Here is an 18,706-nt window from a genome sequence, read left to right as displayed (position 1 = left end):
CAGGGGCGGCACGGCGCCCCGGGTGGGGAGGGGCCACGTGGGTGAGTCTCGTCCCCCTCCAAAAGCCCAAAACCCAACAGAAGTACAGTTAAAGGCTCTGACCTCTTACAACGTGTCACCCTCTCCAGCTCGCAGCATTGCTGCTGTCGCTGGTCTGCAGGCAGCGAGCACTGCCAGCCGGCCTCGGTCCGCTGTCCCGTTCGTACAACGCATAACGCACTGCAAAACACGCCACCGGTAACTCGCTTCCGATGTTCAAGCTTTTCTTCAGCTGCCAGAAGGCTCAGCATTACAGCAGGCACTTGATTTTGTTAGCTTCAAACGGATGGAAAAATCCCCCCTTCCCTGTAATGGAAAAGGCTTTTCTTAAAGTCTTTCCCTAAAGAGTTAGTTCTGTGTAAAATGGAGCTAGGATTTCAGATTGCAATTTTAGAGTAAGTTCAGGATTTACGAGTTCAGTCAGTACAGCAGAGCCGGAGATCAACTTTTGCATTGGCCAAGTATCACGCTGTAATGCGCTACAGTGCTTTGAAGTCTTAAAACCAGTCTAGATCTTGTGTCCCAGCGGGACATACCACATTTACAAAGTTTGACAAATTTTTGTTATGTGCTATCAGCGAAATTCTGTTCATCAGTTGAGTTATATGCCTTGTTACTATGACTTGTTGAAAAGAACAGCGTCATTAAACTGTTTTCACTGTAAAATAGTGTTTACTTTAAGAAAATGGTAAGCGTATCTGAAGGTTACAGGAAGATTATTCCCCACTAAGATCCAGAAAGGTGCTTATACATGCTGCTCAAATCTATTATTAGTAAAGCAGTCGAATGCTGTGGATGCCCAAGTTGTAAACTGAGGACTGTAAAATATGTACATTTTGTAGAATAGGTGCGATAGGCCTTTTCCTTGAAACGACACTCAGGGACGCGGTTACAGCAAGAACTGCCACTGCATTTGTGTGTCACGTACTTCGCAGCAAGACTGTCTCGTGTCTTGAAGCCACATAGCGACAGGTGGTTTTCAGGCACGTCTACATCGTGCTCAATGCACACAACGGTCGCAGCATCTGCCAGCTGAAAGGCCTGCACGTACACAGACACATTAAAAGCTGTTAAAATTATTTGGGAGCTAGATAGGATCTTCCCACAGGTTAGATCCGGGCCATGAACTGGACAAGCATACAGAAACTTTGTCTGCAGCTTTTTTGTTTGTACTGCCCAAGGGGAAAAAAAACAAAAAACAAACAACAAAGGAATGATTCCTTAAGGAAAAGAATACCTTTTCTTTCAGGGACAGATTTGGGGGAGGGAAAGGAAAAAAAAAAATATAGCAGTGCTCACCACAACATTTAAGGGATTGTGTCAGTTCAGGTTTAATTCCATTTTGTCTAGATGCAGTAACCTAGTACCTGTAATAATCAACTCAGGTTAAATAAGATGCTAACCTCAAATGAAATTTATCATCATTTTTCCCACAACCACATGAGTGATAAAAGCAGCACACTGTGTTAGCAGCTGAGAGCTATTGCTACACCATATGGTAAACAAGCTTGTACATGTTCTACAGTAGGTGCAAGTTAGGTCAGGTATAACGCTATCGGAAAACTAGAAATCTCAGATCAGTCGGTATGGTTAGTTTGAACATATTTAAGTTCTGGAATGAAGTTCTCCAGTATGAATTTCTTTAAAAAAAAATACAATTCAACACCTCCTTCACTGGAAATGCATGGAAAGAGTTGAAAATGCAGATGAAATCTATTAACATCCAAAATGTATCAGGTAAGGAAATAATGATTGTAAACTAAATGCTAAATAGCACTTACAAAAGGCCTGCTGCAGGACAGTAAGGGGAATGCAGGTCACACTTGTTTAACATCTAAACTAATAAAAGTAGCATCAGGGAAATAATTCAGTAGGGAAATCAAAGACTAACCAGATGGTAACACATACCCTTTTTTGCAAACGGATGCATTAAAAGAAAACAAAATACAGCTCACATTATTTGTACTGCATGCTACAGTATCAGAATGATACTCAATTAACTGAACCAGTACTAACCAGATTCTTTATATTAGCTGCTCTATCATCCTCAGGACAGCAATTCTTTATCGCAAAGAAATACGCAGCACTCTCCACGGTTGCTCTCTCTTAGCTGGTTCTAAACCAAGCAGCTTTGTACAGCATCAATCTCTTCTACAACATGCCATTGTAAGTCCAAAGAACAGTAGGAGAGGGAAAAAAGACCAAACAAAAGTTAAAACTACGCAACCTTTTCCTTTCTGTTTAGCTTCTTTCTCCTAAATAAACCCATTAGAAGGAAGAAATAACACACTATTTGTTGCACTGCATTTACCTGTTACAGCATATTCTCACGGTTCTTTTCGAAGATTTTCTAATAGGTATTGTACACCTGCTGCTGCAAAGAACCAGCGCCTAACTCACTAGAGCCTGTCATTTGCTGGACCACAGGACCTTCCACATCACTAAGACTTAATAGGCAGAGATGACTCTCCTAAGCGGATGCACATATGGAATGTTGCAGGTTTTTACTAACTAGTCTCCTTTGTTATGAGACACCATATTGAGAAAAGGGGCAGGAAGCAGTAGCACGCACAAAATTTGTAGTGAAGGATCTCTCAACTCCTATCAAGGCACTTAAAAGATTCCATTTTCAAGACTAATATTCTGTATAGAAAAAGCTCCTCTAGTCAAGTGTTAACACAACTCTGCAAAATACAAAATCCACAGCATTCCAAAAGGTTTCGTGTAACCCTGTGTTATACCCATTATGCCTCTCCTCTTGATTTGAGCCCTCAGTGTAGCAAGGACTTAGGCCTACCAAAACAGAATTTCAATTGGTCTGAATCAGCCAACTGATCCCTGACCTTTGCAGGGGAAGAAGAGACGAGTCCAACCATAAATGAGGGGAGCTGTAGCAAATGGAAGTTCCGATTCCTCTTAACAGCAAGATTTTCCTCAAAAATTCCTGAAACAGTAACATGCATCTTCATCAGTTGTTTCTATTGCTCTTCAACAGATAGGTTTGTTTGGTTTGTTTGTTTGGTTTGTTTGTTTCCTCAGACTACCTCTAGATTATAATATAAAATGGCCTGAAGTTAGACCAAGTATCATTTTCAGATTCCGGCGTTTGCAGTACGTTATTAAGTTCATTTTCAAAATGTCTTCACTTTTTTCTTTTCAACTTCGAAGCAGTAACTGGAGGCAGTTAAACATGAAAAATAAAAAATATTTAAGAAAATGTTTTTGGTTTTGTTTTTTTAAGGTCATATTATTAGACTGTCACTTAGATAAGCCATGTTCTCTATTCTGGGGCAACCTCTACTTATTTTTTGTACATAGACTGAAAATATTTAAGCCTTTTAAAGATCCCAAAAAATAATTTTAAATACTACGACATAGCTAGCAAATGATTTCAGGTAGAAGCTAGTTGAAGAGTTTGCTCGTATTCACAACCAGGGAACATTCAAACTCGAACTTTTAGACTCCATCCGCTCCATCTGTTAATGCAGACAAGTAGCCTTTCAAAAAAAGAACCTTGAACGACCCCTGAGGGAAGTCTACCTTCTCCACACAGAGAAGCTGAACCTCCCACTTAGATGCCTGAAGCAAGGTTCACTACACCTCAGCAAACTGGCTAGAAGTTTTAAGTTTTACAAGTTTTGCAGAAAAAAAGGAGGCAATGGGTTCTTCTTTTCTAGTAACTGGAACTAAGAGAAAACCATTATCTACTGATTCACTTTGTGGATGTCCATTAAATTATACAAGTACTTCATTTAAATCAGCTTTAATCAGCTACATCAAAGGCACTTGTTTCACTCAAAGAGAATTAATAAACCTGTTATCCCAAAGGTGGTAACACGAGAGTGGCAAGCAATGAAAACAAAAAGAAAAAGAAAAGGGGAAAAAAATAATCTGTTCTACAGCTATAACTCTTCAAAGAATCCCATTTCCAAGTTAACCAACAGACATTCTGAAAACTTCTTGAGTCACCTTCTTCCCTTACACCAGCGGCCTCATACTGTATTTGATAAAGTTTAATACAATAGTACATTGTAATTTTTTACTATGCTAATTCTAGGCAACATTTCTCCTCATAGTTATCTCCTCAGGGACGCCAGGGCTGAAAGTAAATAGAAACTGAAGATGACTCAAAAAGTTTTTCATAAAATATAAACGGACAAATTACTCTGTATAGTATTGCATCTTTATTGTTACTAGCTATTCTTATACCCTTAAGTTGCCACAATATATTCACATACAGCACTGCATCTGACGTGCATTTCCACACATCCATGAACTTCCTAACTGTTCTCCACACTGATTTTTAGACATCACAGTCTACGGAGACAAGCAGCCTTTTATAGTTGCTTTAAACTGCTTGAGGGGGAAGGTCTACCTTTACTACCTGTACACCCCATTGCCTCTCACCTGTACACCCCATTGCCTCTCAAGTTTCTTCAGCATTTCTTCCCAGATAATCTCAAGTTTTCTCTAGAGTGCCCCACACTATGGGTACCACTGATCAGCCTCAAATATTACAGTTAGCCTAAAAAGCACATGTAACCCCTGACCTGAAAACTGCTTCTTTAACAAATATGTTAAGTGGTACGTATGCTATGCCTAATATAACTTCAAAGGCTCCCCGACACCGCAGAACCCCCAGAGAAAGGTACAGCAGTACACAGTGAGAAGACTTTGGCTCTTCAGTGCCCTAGAATAAAGCTACTAGAAAATATTTTAATTTCCTTTATCTTTCAAAATTACTGCAAATTCCCAGAAAACAAGTTAAAATAAAATTAACCCAGAACATGAAAAAAAATGAAATCATACTTAGCATTCTCTCAACAAGGTAGCAAAACATAAATTGGTGATTTTTCTTCTTTTCTTTTCAGTAACTACAAATCATCGTTCTTTTGTATTATAGCATCACGCATACATTACCATGCAATACATTTGCAAGAAGCCTCTAAAGTGCCTATTTCAACTGCACATGAAAGCTTCTTTCAGGTAAGTATGGAAAAAGTCTGTAGTACTTTCCCAAACACTGATTGAAATTTATTTCACAATGATAAAAATGGAAAGATTTTACATTTTCCTTACTACAGAAATAACTTCCAAAGTTAAGATTTTTTTATCATAAATAGAATGAGTAAACTAAGTAAATTACATCTTAGATGTTTATATTAAATATGAATGGCTTATACTTCATAACACAAAGAGTAAGTGTTCAGTATTTCTTTATAAAATTTAAGATACACAGGCCTTGTACATATGGCTTCATTAACATCTTATACAGTTTGTTCTCAGTCACATCCATCAACACAAATAGCACCTCTACATAAAAGATGCATCCTAATGATTTCAATGAAGTGCAGTATACTCCATTAGAGAGAACATGTTTTAATTAACAGTTCCAATACCAGTAACAGTGTACAGTGCTTTTACCAATCCACTGTGTTGTAATTATACAAGATAGGAGGAATAGACCAAATCATACAGCCCTCACCACAGTACAGACCCCAGTACAGGTTTACTTCAAGAATGGCTGGAAGATTCGGCTTATAATACATAATTCAACACGTTTGTTAAAAAGTGGGCAACATATTCCAACAAGAAGTCAGACTTCTGACTGTACAAAACTGCAGTCAAATTTAAGTACCATTTTGAAATTAAAAACGCATTAAGGAGTTAGATACCCATTGAAACAAACTGATCTGCAAGCAAGGTATTTTTGTATCAATGGGACATTCACATTTAGAAGACTGACAGTCCAACTGCTCCATTTTAATAGAATATTATGAAAACCCCCACACCAGACTGAGCTATCATTCAGCCTAAAAATACATGCAATTATGACAACAATCCCAGCACCAAATCACTTCAGGTAGTGATGAAGTTCGCTACAAGATCAAACACACAGCTTTCCAACCAGCTGGGAAGTTACAGAAGACAGGAGCTCAAGATACACACTGTAATATGGGAGGAGACAGGATAGGCTTCAAATACATCCTCGAAGTTTCCTCTAGCTTCCAGGCTCTTTAACAACCCCCAACTACAACATACTCATATACCCCTGCAAAAAAAAACAACTTGAGGGGAAGAATTCTTCATAGAATACAGAAATTCAAAATAAGTCACAACATTTACTTACATTCACTTTGGTAACACAGCTCTTTGTAGGTAAAGCAAGCAGCAAAACAACAGTATGAAGAAAATCTTGTTGTTATGATAGCTGAATATTTGAACAAAGTTAGCACATAAAGCATTTCTAGAAAAACATCTGAAAGCATTATGAAGACAGCAGTTGAAACTGACTTGGATTAAAATGCTTAAGCACTAGAAACTGCCCACAAGCTGTGAACACTGTTCGCCAAACCAAAGAAAGTGTTATGAAGCTAACACAGAATAAAGCTAAGACTGATCTCATTTTAACATCTTGGAAATATTTTTTAAACTCATTCCAACAGAAGAAAGAATATGTGAAATGAGCACAGAGTCAATTAGAAGTTGAACAAGACAGCTGAACAGCATTATCAAACAATTTACAAACAGAACAAGAAAAAAATAAAGGAAGAATTAGAAGCTTGTGCAGAACTTTGGAAACATGCCAATATTCAGGGAATTATTTAGACAACAGGGGAATGAGGATAAATCTAAAAACTAGGAGAAATAACATATAATTTGCTTACCAAGTTTGCAATTCAGCAGGACTGCAAAATTAGCTAATGCAATTTGGGAATGACTCCAAGCTAGGACACACTGTTTTCTCAATAGATCTTTGGCACAACTACAATAAGAATATTATGGTTTCTTTTGTGAACTAAATTAACTGAAAGACAAATTGGCAGATCTATAGAACAGAGTGACTGAGAGAGAAGACTAATTAAACTTCAAAGTTAATAGACATGCCCTCTCAACTACGCAGATGGAATACCTAAAAGTGTTTCAATACCATTTAGAAAACAACTCCTTTTCAATTTTACATATTAAGGTAAGTTTAATAACACAGAGAAACTGGATTAGAAAAGAAAAACAGCTTCCTAAAGTGAAGTGCAATAGGTATGAAAAAAAGCACTGAAAACTGAGAACTCACACTAGGTGAACAAGTCAGATTTCTGGCAGCAGCCGTGTTAAATAAGGGATATAAAGGCATAATTCCCTATTTATGCATTTGTACTGGCAGATGACTTGGATGTAAATCCATATACACTGTAAGAGGACCACTTGATTAAGCTGGGAGAGGAGAAAGTACCTTAAATGCAGGTATGAAGCACAGTGCTGACACGACAGATGCATCCGAAATAGGAATATTCTTTGCTTGCAAACATATTATTAGTATAGAACATTGTTATGCAGCATATTATGTAGTAAAAACTATAATGTATTTTTTAAACATTCCTAGTGTGGCGACAGCCTCTGAACTCTACAGAAGAACAGCTGTTTCCAGAAGTAAATTACGGCTCTTATGCAAAAAGCTCTTGAGTGTGCATCAATTTCTGTAACTCAGTGCGTTCTAGAATTTTCTTTCTAGAATGAAAGAGCAGACATTCTGTATCTTGTAGATTTTTTTTTTCCTATAGTAGATCTTCATATTCCTAGGCTATACTGATCTAGGGAAATTTAGAATGATATATTTGAAAATAAAATTTTCTTCTTTTTCAGAAAAAAATAATCTCAACAGGCAATAAAATAAATTATTAGATGGTATCAATTTAAAGTTCAAGTAAATTATATCCCAATTGCACTTATATTTCTATTAAAAAAAAAATTCAAATTAGTCAATTTCTGTGTTACAGATGAGATTTCAACAATACACGAAACTACACAGCTGCATTGTTTTCAGTTAGTTTCTCCAAAGCAGACAGAAACTATATGCTGGAATTGCTCACATGAAACATATCAACATTTCTACACAAATGAAAGCTACAAAGACTAAAGCACAAGATGAATGTTCAGTATGAAAACAGGAATTTTTTAATGAAACTCGAATTAATCCTATGCACTTCTTCAGAATTCTGTTCCAAGTCAGCATTTGATATGAGTTTATAGTAATTAAAAAAAAAACCAAACCAATAAGCGACAAACGATGGTCTAACAAGGAATGAGTCCCTTTAGAATTTCCACAATATCTACCTGTATGAAAACAGTTAAAAATTGAGGTGGTTTAAATATAAGAAATACCTTTGCTGACTTCTAGCCATTCTAGAACAACCCTCCTTATCTGGAGTAACAATTAACAATTAATATTTAAAGCTTTGTCCTTGGTAACATTTATTCTACCATCATATGCTCACTATGTTACGTGTTGTGTACTTTATGCATCCATTACATAGAGGAAATGTTTTAATATGTTTTCAATGAGTATTAAGAACAAATCATGTCTCAAGTATAACTAAACTGGTCACATTTATGTTGCTCGCTTAAATTTAGTTTTTAATTACTTGTACAAATAGTTTAAAATTCTGCAATCAAAAAAAAAATCAGACATCTTAAAACAGTATGCTTAGGTTACATTCTGTCATTGTTACCTAGCTGCCTCATTCATATAGTCCCACCAGTGGATGAATAATACTAAAAGTTATCATTTCTTGTACACGTGTATAATTTAATCCTCATCCTAAGTATAAATCCGCAACACAGTAGTAACGCTGCAGGTATAGAAGTAATGCTTCCTATCAGGCATATGAAAAGATTAACACTCTACCACAGTTGATGCTGGTGTATTTATATAGAAGGCTTCTCACATATCGTTTCAGTCTACAGGAGGTAGATGTTTGTCTATGAATTGTTTTACATCCATCATCTCCTGTTTAAAGATAAAAGTATGTATTAGTTGAAGTTCCCTACTAATATATATTCAGCTACACTAAATCATGTTTCAACATTTCAGTTCTAATGAGCAGCTGGGCCACAAATATTGAGTTAATTAATGGAATTAATCATACCACTTTGCACACAACAAGTCAAGGCTGATAACTCTTCAAGGCACTATGCACTCAGAAGAGGCTAAAATACAAGAAAAAGAGCAAAGACTATTTTTTTCTCTCTCTGTGAAGTTGAGCTGGCAAGCTACATATTAATCATCCAGTGATCTGAACAGCACCAGGCTGAGCACAGATAGGATTTGAATGTAGCTAAGGCCATAGCTTCATGTATACTTTAAACTTTTGCAAGCTAGCACAGCAGTGTGAAAATCCAGCAGCTCCTCCTCCTAAGCATTCAGTTTCACCTTCATGATGCTTCCTTCCTTAAGGAAAAGCAATACAGCAAACTAGACTGCGAAACCAATCCATGTTAAAAATAATTTAGTTTTAATTTTTTTTTTATTAAGTCAATGTTGTAAGAAAGAGCATGTTATTAATATATGTGTGACAGCTCAATGCTATTACTGCCTAAACACAACTGTGTAAATGTCCCAAAGAGGTTGTCCAAGGGTACAGTTCCCACAAGTTGCAGCAATCCAAATTAACAAAGTTACTGCTGCTGACAAATGGCAGATTTGTTCCTTGCCTCCTCTTCTGTTTCTTGCTCCTACCATTTACTTTGTATGCGTTCCGATGCTTCAACTCATTACAACTGCAAAAACTGAAGCCAGCAGCTTTTGCCATTTTAGCAAGTTCAAATGGTTCAGAGAAGTTTCTGATCAGCTCCAGAGCTGGTGCAAGAAGGAAGAGAGGGCCACAAGGTCATGAGCAGAGGGAACTAGTCCACCCCTTTCTGGCAGCAGCAAGCCATTACATCAGCTCAGCTGCCTCCTGAGCCAGAACCATAAATATAGGCTCTGAGGCTGCCTCTTCCATAGCATCAACCCTCCCTCTCCGTTCATTCGATGTCTCCATCCATAGAACTAACAAGATTCTTCTCTCCAAAATACCAAGTTGCATTTGTGCTGTGAGAATCTGCCTTCCAATTCAGTGATTTTTTTTTTTTTTAGTAAGCAAATAATAAAAATTGGGGGGGGGAAGAAAGTATTTTATAGACCAACTAGCCTAGTCCCAAAAATACAATCTTATGAGGAAGTTCCCACTAGTCATATAAACTTTTGTCTTGGATGCTTTTTCAGCCAGGCATTCAGTTACTCACTAAAATAAGTCAGTAGCATCAAGCACTTGTCAATTAAAAAAAAACAAAACACCAAAAAAACAATGCAAAGAAACCCTCACCCAATACATATTTGTTTTGAGGGAAATGAACCATACCCAGCTAAAACATTGTATATTAAGAAAATTACCTCAATACATGAGCTATGCATCATGCCAGAGTAAGTCCTGAAGGTTACGTTGGCTGGATTGATCATACTCTTTAGCTTCTCAACAGTGAGAGAACCGAACATTAAAGGAACCAATGGGTCACAGTCCCCATGGCACTGAAGAACAGCAATCTCCTTGTTGACACCACTGATAGGGCCCTGTTAGGGGTGGAATTAGAGGGGAGAAGAGAAGAAAGAGACAGTAAGCGGAGGTAAGGCTAACATCTTCGAGATAAAATAACCCCACGGCACTATGCCCTGTGGCATGACAAATAAGTTGAATTCTGAAGGAAAAAAAACACAATGTATAGTCCGCAAGTTCCTTATGAAGTAAGCTCTGCGCCTGACAACACTTAAGTTCAAAAACCTGCAAATAAAATTTTGGCACTAATTTCAGAACAGAACAACATGATTTCTGGCCAAGTAAAAAAAACTGATACTTTGTTTAAATACCTAGTCTCTAATGAGATAGTGCCTTGAAGATGGAAAAAATGGCAAATAGAAAATTCATCTTCAAGGAAAATTCGCTGTATCCTTTAAGTTTCCTAGGAATGTCATTTTAAGCAGAGATACTACTGAGTATTTCCTCATTTTCCCTACTTGCCAAACTCTGTAACTCCAGGGCCCTATTTTAAAAACTTCTGAGTTATCAAACAACTGTCAACATTCGGTAATAACGATGGCCACTAATTCCTGCACAAGATACAATCTTCAGATATACTCATTCCCCAAGTGCAAATTAGCTTAGGGAAGAAACATAAATACCTGAGGAAAAGAAGCCCGTAGAGGAAGCCAACAGCTGAGGGCTACAACACCTGCTAATTTTTGTTGTGTTGTAAGAGCTGTATACAATGATAAAGCACCTCCCTAAGATAAAGAGATGTAAGTATTAGAATGGTGATGGTAATGCTTGTTTTCAAGATCTCTGGTTTCTCCTTAAAGGTCTTTTTCTATTCCAATCTATTCTGCCTTAGAATCAACACTAAAACCAGTATTCCTGTACAACATTTATTTTGCTCCCCCCACCCCGTCCATGTGATCAATTCAGAAGTCAAACAGCAAATTTACCATAACTAACAGCTCAGGGGCGGGGAGGAACACAAAACAAAACATGATATAAAGCACTACCACTCATGACAGTATTATTACTACTTTAATATTTTCATTTACTTGTATGCAGACTGGTAAGTTGGTGTATGGACCAATTAATCTAGTAACCTACCTACCACAGATGTCTTACAAGTACGAAGGGAAGAATTTCCCAAATAAATCCAGACCATCAAATATCTACCAAATTAAAGTTAAATTAAAAATACTAGCAACATTTTCAAGCAAAGCCACATAAGTTACATGCGTAAAAACTTTAAATAGACTATTAATTTTAGTACCTTTTTTCCACACGCATGTTCCTTTTCCAGTGAATAGTAACTATTTGCATAAAACTAAAACACTTCATTTGTTAAGGCAAGGGAAAATTGACACCTTAAAATTTTAGGAGCACCTAACATCAGCTCTTTTCAATTCAAGCGTCTGGATTTCCCACGTTAGGAAAGCTAGGTTACTTCCCTAGAAAAAGACACAGTTCTTTCCAACCATACCTTACCTGAGAAAAGCCTCCCAGAATAATTCTATTAGAAGGAATTCCATTTTTTACTTCTTGATCTATCAGTGCTTTAACTGCAAGATAAACAAAGGCCAGTAGTTAAAAACCACTCCATTCTGTAGAAAGTCTAGCAGAGGAAAGAGACCTTCTCCCTGATGTCAATGGAAAGCTAGCAAAAGGAAAATCTGGTCTGATATACATTAAAAAGTATCAAAAGATCTAGAGCATGATCAGAAATTCCAGTGCCACTGTACCATTTCCAAAGAGAAAAACTTGCAAGCAAGTCTCACAAAAACCCCACTGCCAGGAAGATGGTATCCTCTTCTAACTATCCAGCATCACAAGTGGATGCTCGTACAGCTCTAACCTGCTGTGCTACCCAGAGCTGGTCTGATATACATTAAAAAGTATCAAAAGATCTAGAGCATGATCAGAAATTCCAGTGCCACTGTACCATTTCCAAAGAGAAAAACTTGCAAGCAAGTCTCACAAAAACCCCACTGCCAGGAAGATGGTATCCTCTTCTAACTATCCAGCATCACAAGTGGATGCTCATACAGCTCTAACCTGCTGTGCTACCCAGAAGCTCTTTAAAAAAAAAAAAGTACACTGGTTCCCACATACCTTTCATATTTGAGTGTATGAAGTGTTTGTACTGGTGAATTACTCTACCTACTCATGGAGTTTAAAAAAACCAAAAGCACAAAACAAACTATGCACTTAGCTAAACTTTGATCAGCAATAATACAATACATACATACTACTTTTCCTAACAATTTTGTCTTTGGAAAATCTGTTTCAGACTTCTAATTAATTTTTAAGAATACACGGAAGTACTTTTAAGCCATAAAAAGTATTCCTAAGCATACCATTCTCCGCTGCCTGCTTGATCCCAACTTCATCTTCCTGCGAATCTGGAGAAAGTCCAATGATATCAAACCTTACAAAAATATCAACAAGGGAATTACTTATTAGAACATCCATTCCACTTCCTTAAAGCACAAATAATAAAATTGGGGTATTTTCCAGACAAAAACGTTAGCTGACATATTAGTTAGAACCAACCACCCATAGATTACAAAAAATAGCGGACAGTCTGTGAATGTGGCTAAAAGGCTAGATCTAGTCAACAAAGCTTTTCTGATTTTTGCTATCTTCTGTAATTCACTGCAGATTAAGCAGCTCAGTTTTGACATTTGCTCCAAAAATATCAGCAGAAATTTCAATTTATCAGTTGCATGTACAAAATTAAAATACTGTTTGAAGAAATATAGGAAAAATAAACACAAGTTACTTGAGAAAAAAAAACTGAAGAGGACTGGTTTAAGACCATTCAAATCTACCATATTTTTCTTGCTTTCTATTCAGAATGGATGTTTTAAAGAATAGTTTCTGGATATCCTACTGACCCACCAAATATTACTCACTAGTAGCAATAACGTTTCCGCTGCAGGTCTCTACTACTACTGACTATGAATTCACACACAATACAGACTACAGGCTATACGTAAAATAAAGTGTTTTTTTTTATTTTGGGACATACGTATTAATCCTGAGGAATAGCCATTACCATAGATACACAAGGAATTAGAGCATACTCGTGAGAGCCCTTTTATGAGAACAGAACTAAAGCAAAAAGCTTTTTATACTTACATCTGATTAAAACTAGCCATTCAGGTTGTTAATGATTTTTAATTAAGAACAATGAGTTCAAACCCCTAGATCTCTTTTGATTAGAATCATCTGCAATTGAACTGATACATACCATGATGGCATAGCCATGTTCATGTTCAAAGAAACTGGCATAACTGGCCTAGAAATGAGAATGAACAACACTGACATAAGATATATACTGAAATTTAATAATGCAGATGCAGTTATGTAATGAAATTACATATCCCTAATTCTTACTTTTAAACCATAATTAACATTAGCTAATTTGTAGCATCTCTTCAAGAAATCTCTCTTGAAACCTGCCAGCCCAAACACATTTAATATTCAGAGTTGAATTACCACTCTCTATGGTGAGCAAGCAAAACATTAATGGGCTGCTTTATATAAATATATATGTGCGTGTACATATATAGCATATACATGAGATAAATAGATAGATGGATGTAACACACACATGTAGCTCATTTAGTTATTTCTAAGTAACAGGTATTTATCACAGTTCCATACACATGCTCAGTGGATGAAGTCACCACAGCAGCATCAGCAAACCTAAGGAGGCAGCCAAACGCAGCACAGTGGTGGATACGCGTCTGGCCACACGTGCTTCTCTCAACAGCAGAATCTGCTTAAGCAGTGCCTGCCTTCATTGCGGGACTCATTCCCACCCTTGCTGCTGTATGGCAGCCAAACGCAGCACAGTGGTGGATACGCGTCTGGCCACACGTGCTTCTCTCAACAGCAGAATCTGCTTAAGCAGTGCCTGCCTTCATTGCGGGACTCATTCCCACCCTTATGCTGCTGTATGTATGGCATCTTTTCAGACATACCAAGACAACTTCAGTGGACCATGCCATGAATCAAATCTTGGCTATAGTTTTAATCTACTGAAACTGAGGAACATAAGTTCTGCGGGGAAAGACTGAAAGAAGACAAAGGGCAAGCAAAAAGAGCAGCAGATACAGCTACGCTCTTTCTGAATGGCTCAGCAAAGCGTGGCCATGTGGTAAAATAGATAAATAAATCACAGCCCAGTAATCAGTAATACACTGAAACGTTGCTTATCTCCCTATCATCCCTGCTCTACATCTCCCAAGACTGCTGGAGCAAAAGACAATCTGAATTTTGTGTTAAAATAAATTAAGATTATACCTAATCAGTTTTTCTATCATTAAGTAAATACTAGATAGAACTTAATGCTTTATTTACTGACTCCTGACCCTGCTCAGAAGCATTTCAATTCTCAAATTGCACAGAGAAAGCTCAAATGGCATTATTTACTGAAAATACGAATATCCTGTGAATCTCTGAAACCTGCTGTAGGTAACAGGGAAATTCCATCTCCTATACATGCACTTCAGTTTAAGAAGTACATGTACTTAATACGAAGTATATTTAATGGTCAGTAAAATACAAAAAATTACTCCTTGTTAAGACTGGCTTTCAACAAATGACTGTTGGGGGAAAAAAAGCAACAAACAACTCAATCCAGTGAAAATAAAGTCAAAACAATCTAACTGTGCACATGAAACTTTCCAAATATGTTCTCAGTCTGAATTAGTAACAAAAGCAAAATATGAATAAAAATGCAGTTTTGCCATAAAGTAAATCACACAGCAGTTCCTAAAAGTAACAATATTTAATAGCATCATTATTTTACAGTGTTTTTTCATATAAAAACAAGATGCAGAGACATCCAAATCCCATTTGACTTCATCATCTGTGCAAGTGTCTTAATAAGTAACTCTACAAAAAAATGTAAAACGAGAAGTTACAAACTTACGCATGTGGGCAAATGTATTTTACATGGGGGCTTTTGATACCTGCAAGCGCTTCTGACCATCCATGCCTGTTAACAAAAAAACATATTAAATGGCATTTATGTTTTGGCTTGTCTCTTATTTCTATGTTGGTGCAACAGCACAGAGCAAGTGTGAAATATGCTGAATTAGATCAATATAAACACATTTCTAGAAAATTTTTACATCAACTGCAGTATGCTATGAATATAGTACTAAACTTAAAAGGTTTGTTCCGCCTCTGAATATTTGTTGCATATATACAGCCAGGGACACTTTATCTAATTTGACTATCATAGTTGTGGCACAGCTGCAGAAATACCACTTTGGCTCTAGGCAAAGCCTGCTCTGTATCTGGCCGGGTTTATTAACTTGGGTGCTACAACATAGGAACACAGGTATCCTGTTTCCAGGCAGCTCTAGCCCAGAGGCTGCTTTGCTGCTCCTGTAGAGTTAAGGCAGGTTCTTTCACAGCCAACTTTGCTTTTTCTGAACCAAATTTCTTGATGCGGGAGAGTAGCGAACTAACACCTAAGCTAACTCCACATGGACCCAACCTAATCAGACCTATTAACTTTGTCTCAGCTCGAATGCTCTCAGATTCAGGCAGTCCTGAACAACGCTCCAGATTGCAAGTAGTTTTTTAATCTCAAGCACATGCTGTATGAATGCACAGAACAGCGTGAGATCTGCACAGCAGACGAGTTATCAAGCTTCCTACAAACCAGAAAACTGGAAAGCATAATTTAAATAAACAGCTCCAAAAGACTCACTCTAGGGCTCATCTAGACATGAAATGAGCTGGACCCAAATCTGAACCTGTGCAGAACCACTGCCTGTGCCTGCACTTTGCTTTCCAGAACACTCAAGAGCACCTGAATTTCCTGATTTTTCTCATTATTCAGTATTCCTAACTCACCCACTAAACCAGATACTGCAAAGTTGATTCTAAGCAGACAACACCTGTAACATTCATCAGTGATGCAGCTGAACTAATCAGACCAACAGCAGACAAGCCATAAAAGCATGTTTGGTTTAGTTTCAATTTTAATATCATCCTGAAACATTAACATATGCTACCTAAACTTAAAGACGTTTCAAACACACAGACAGCGCAGACATTTGCAACACTGGCTGTGTATCTCAGCCTGCTTCCTACAAATACTTTTATATATACCATTAACAAATTGTGGTTGATATTACTTGCATAATATTTGCAGTATCACAGAAGGCCAAATAAGAATCTAAACGAGAAGTACGACTGAGAAAAACTAGTTAGGTAAGAATTTGGGGACTTTTTTTAACCAACTACAAAGGTTAATTTGACAAATTTGGAAAGCAACATTGTATACACATTTATGCAGACTCTTTAGAACAATCCTCTATGTTGTACCTTTTGTTCAGATTTTGACAAGTATGTACCAATCGTTAAGTGCCATTTATATAGGAGCTAAGAGAGAAAAAGAACATAACCTCCGTTAGACACTTCTCAGAGTAAGAAAAATACAGTTGGTAAACTGAAGTGAGCCATTTAAAAATTCATATGAAGTAGAACAGGTCAGTTTAAACTGTGGGAAATTATAAAATTGTTAATTAGTTCTCTTCAGACAATTCTTTTTTGGGTTACTACTACGGCTGTTTGGAAAAAAAATGGCAGTATGTCAAAGGCAGTTTAGCTAATCTGATCTGCAGTGGACTAGAGACAAACGTGGACAAATACAGCTAAATCACCATATTTCCACAGAGGTGTTAGGACTTGTTAATGCATACATTCCAGTATGCTCAGTGCATTTGCAAACTTGAGACTGCGCATTAGCTTTGCCACCAAAATGGAAATACCACATTTGTATAAGGAATACAATTTATGTTAAAAGGCAAATCTTTTTGACCCTTGCCAAAACCAGCATCAACCCAATTTGCAAGGACGCAAATTCCAAAGACTCAAAAGATTCTGCAATCACTTGCTGAACATTTGGTGCCAAGATGCAGGAAGCACTGCTGCCTCAGCTGCCTCCTACCAGCAGAAAGGAAGAGGGATAATGCAAACAAGGCAGTATGCCAGCACAGCAAATGAGAGCAAACATCTCCACTTGTAGACTACTGCCAAGTGCATGGACTTGACTCTTTTTAACTTATTAAGTGTCCAGGTTACACAAGTTTCAATTCTGACAGCTGACTTTTTTTTTTTTAGTTCTTCAAAAGAAGTTTATGTCATTGCAAGTTTCAACCTAGAGGCAACATTCAAGTTGCAAGTAACAAAAATGGCGTTCTTAAAAAAAAACAGTGTAACTTTGTCCATAAGGGAGCACAACAGACAAAGCATTCATGCTACTTATTTTCAGTATCTAAGTGCCAATTCCTTTAAAGTCTTCTACCAAAAGAAGGTTTCAACATGCCAACTTGTTAATGCAACGGCTTTAATGAATGCATGCTTGTATCTCAGCACACACAAGCTTCAAATGGAAACATTACACCACACCTAGAACGTATCCCAGAAATTCCCTACTCTTTTGCTTTCTACTCAAACATGGAAATAACAGGAACAAGGCAAACTGGGTATTTCACAGCTTGTCTGGGTGTTGGGGTTTTTTTTGGAGTCTGAAGACCATATTTCAGATAGAGGAATCTGTAGACGTTAGGTGACTACTTAGGAGTTTGCTTAGATAAATCGAGTAAGCCTGGATTTTAATGTAAGTGTGACATACTGAAGAAGAAACTATGGCGTAACTGCACCTACTAGCAAACCAGCAATCCACAAGTCCGGAAAAAAAGAGAATTGTCTATGTTTAGACAAACACAGGAATAACCAGGAACCCACTCTCAGGAAAGTGAGAGATAGAAACCCACAGACTTCTTTTTCCACCAAGTTTGACTCAAGAACAAAAAAGGGATCACATTCAGACCAAATTAGGTAAGTGATTGAAAAAGAGAGAAGAAAAAGTGTTTGAGGACTTATGCTGGGAAATTTTAGACAAATAGTTGTCACCATCGTTCCAGCATACATGAAGTTTCATCTGTTGTTAGCCACTGCAGTCAATTAAGGGCAAAATAAGAAGCTTTAGTAACTTTTAACTGCTCGCATCTTTAAAACATGCAGCCTTGTATTTGAAACTATAACTATTAAGTATGCAATAGATCAGAATACACACCCGGTATCTCCCAATCCATGAAGAAAAATGACCTAAAGGAAAAAAAAAAACCCATAGTAGTATAAGATCACTGAACTGTAAACGCACCTAACCCGCGTACTACAGACGCCAACGCAAGACCACACACAGTTCGGAGCACGATACGACTTTCTCAGAAGAAAACTCTGCTTCGTTCACTTCCCATCCCAGTTCTCCCCTCCCCGGCCTCCCCGCCGCC

At 37.4% G+C, this 18,706-nt stretch overlaps 1 protein-coding gene across 3 annotated transcripts; it reads right to left on the bottom strand.

Annotated features, from left to right (window-relative positions):
* Nucleotides 1–4,910: 4,910 nt before the first annotated feature.
* LYPLA1 (lysophospholipase I) lies at nucleotides 4,911–18,515 on the bottom strand. Of its 3 annotated transcripts, none has more exons than XM_009289341.1 (9): nucleotides 18,490–18,515; nucleotides 15,325–15,390; nucleotides 13,636–13,683; nucleotides 12,740–12,810; nucleotides 11,871–11,944; nucleotides 11,033–11,134; nucleotides 10,250–10,426; nucleotides 8,723–8,824; nucleotides 4,911–6,091 (listed from the first exon to the last, which is right to left on the bottom strand). In XM_009289341.1, the coding sequence occupies exons 3-8, from the start codon at nucleotides 13,674–13,676 to the stop codon at nucleotides 8,771–8,773; spliced, it is 519 nt and encodes a 172-aa protein (XP_009287616.1). In that variant the 5' UTR covers nucleotides 13,677–13,683; nucleotides 15,325–15,390; nucleotides 18,490–18,515; the 3' UTR covers nucleotides 4,911–6,091; nucleotides 8,723–8,770. The 3 variants fall into 3 exon arrangements, with proteins under 3 accessions (XP_009287616.1, XP_009287617.1, XP_009287615.1); XM_009289342.1 differs by having other exon boundaries at nucleotides 8,763–8,824; XM_009289340.2 differs by having other exon boundaries at nucleotides 4,935–8,824.
* Nucleotides 18,516–18,706: the final 191 nt, after the last annotated feature.

This window comes from Aptenodytes forsteri, unplaced genomic scaffold (genome assembly GCF_000699145.1).
Source record: "Aptenodytes forsteri isolate BGI_AS27 unplaced genomic scaffold, ASM69914v1 Scaffold139, whole genome shotgun sequence".
Taxonomy (NCBI): Eukaryota; Metazoa; Chordata; class Aves; order Sphenisciformes; family Spheniscidae; genus Aptenodytes; species Aptenodytes forsteri.
Note: the sequence above shows the minus strand (reverse complement) of the source record. Positions and strands in the feature narration are given on the sequence as shown.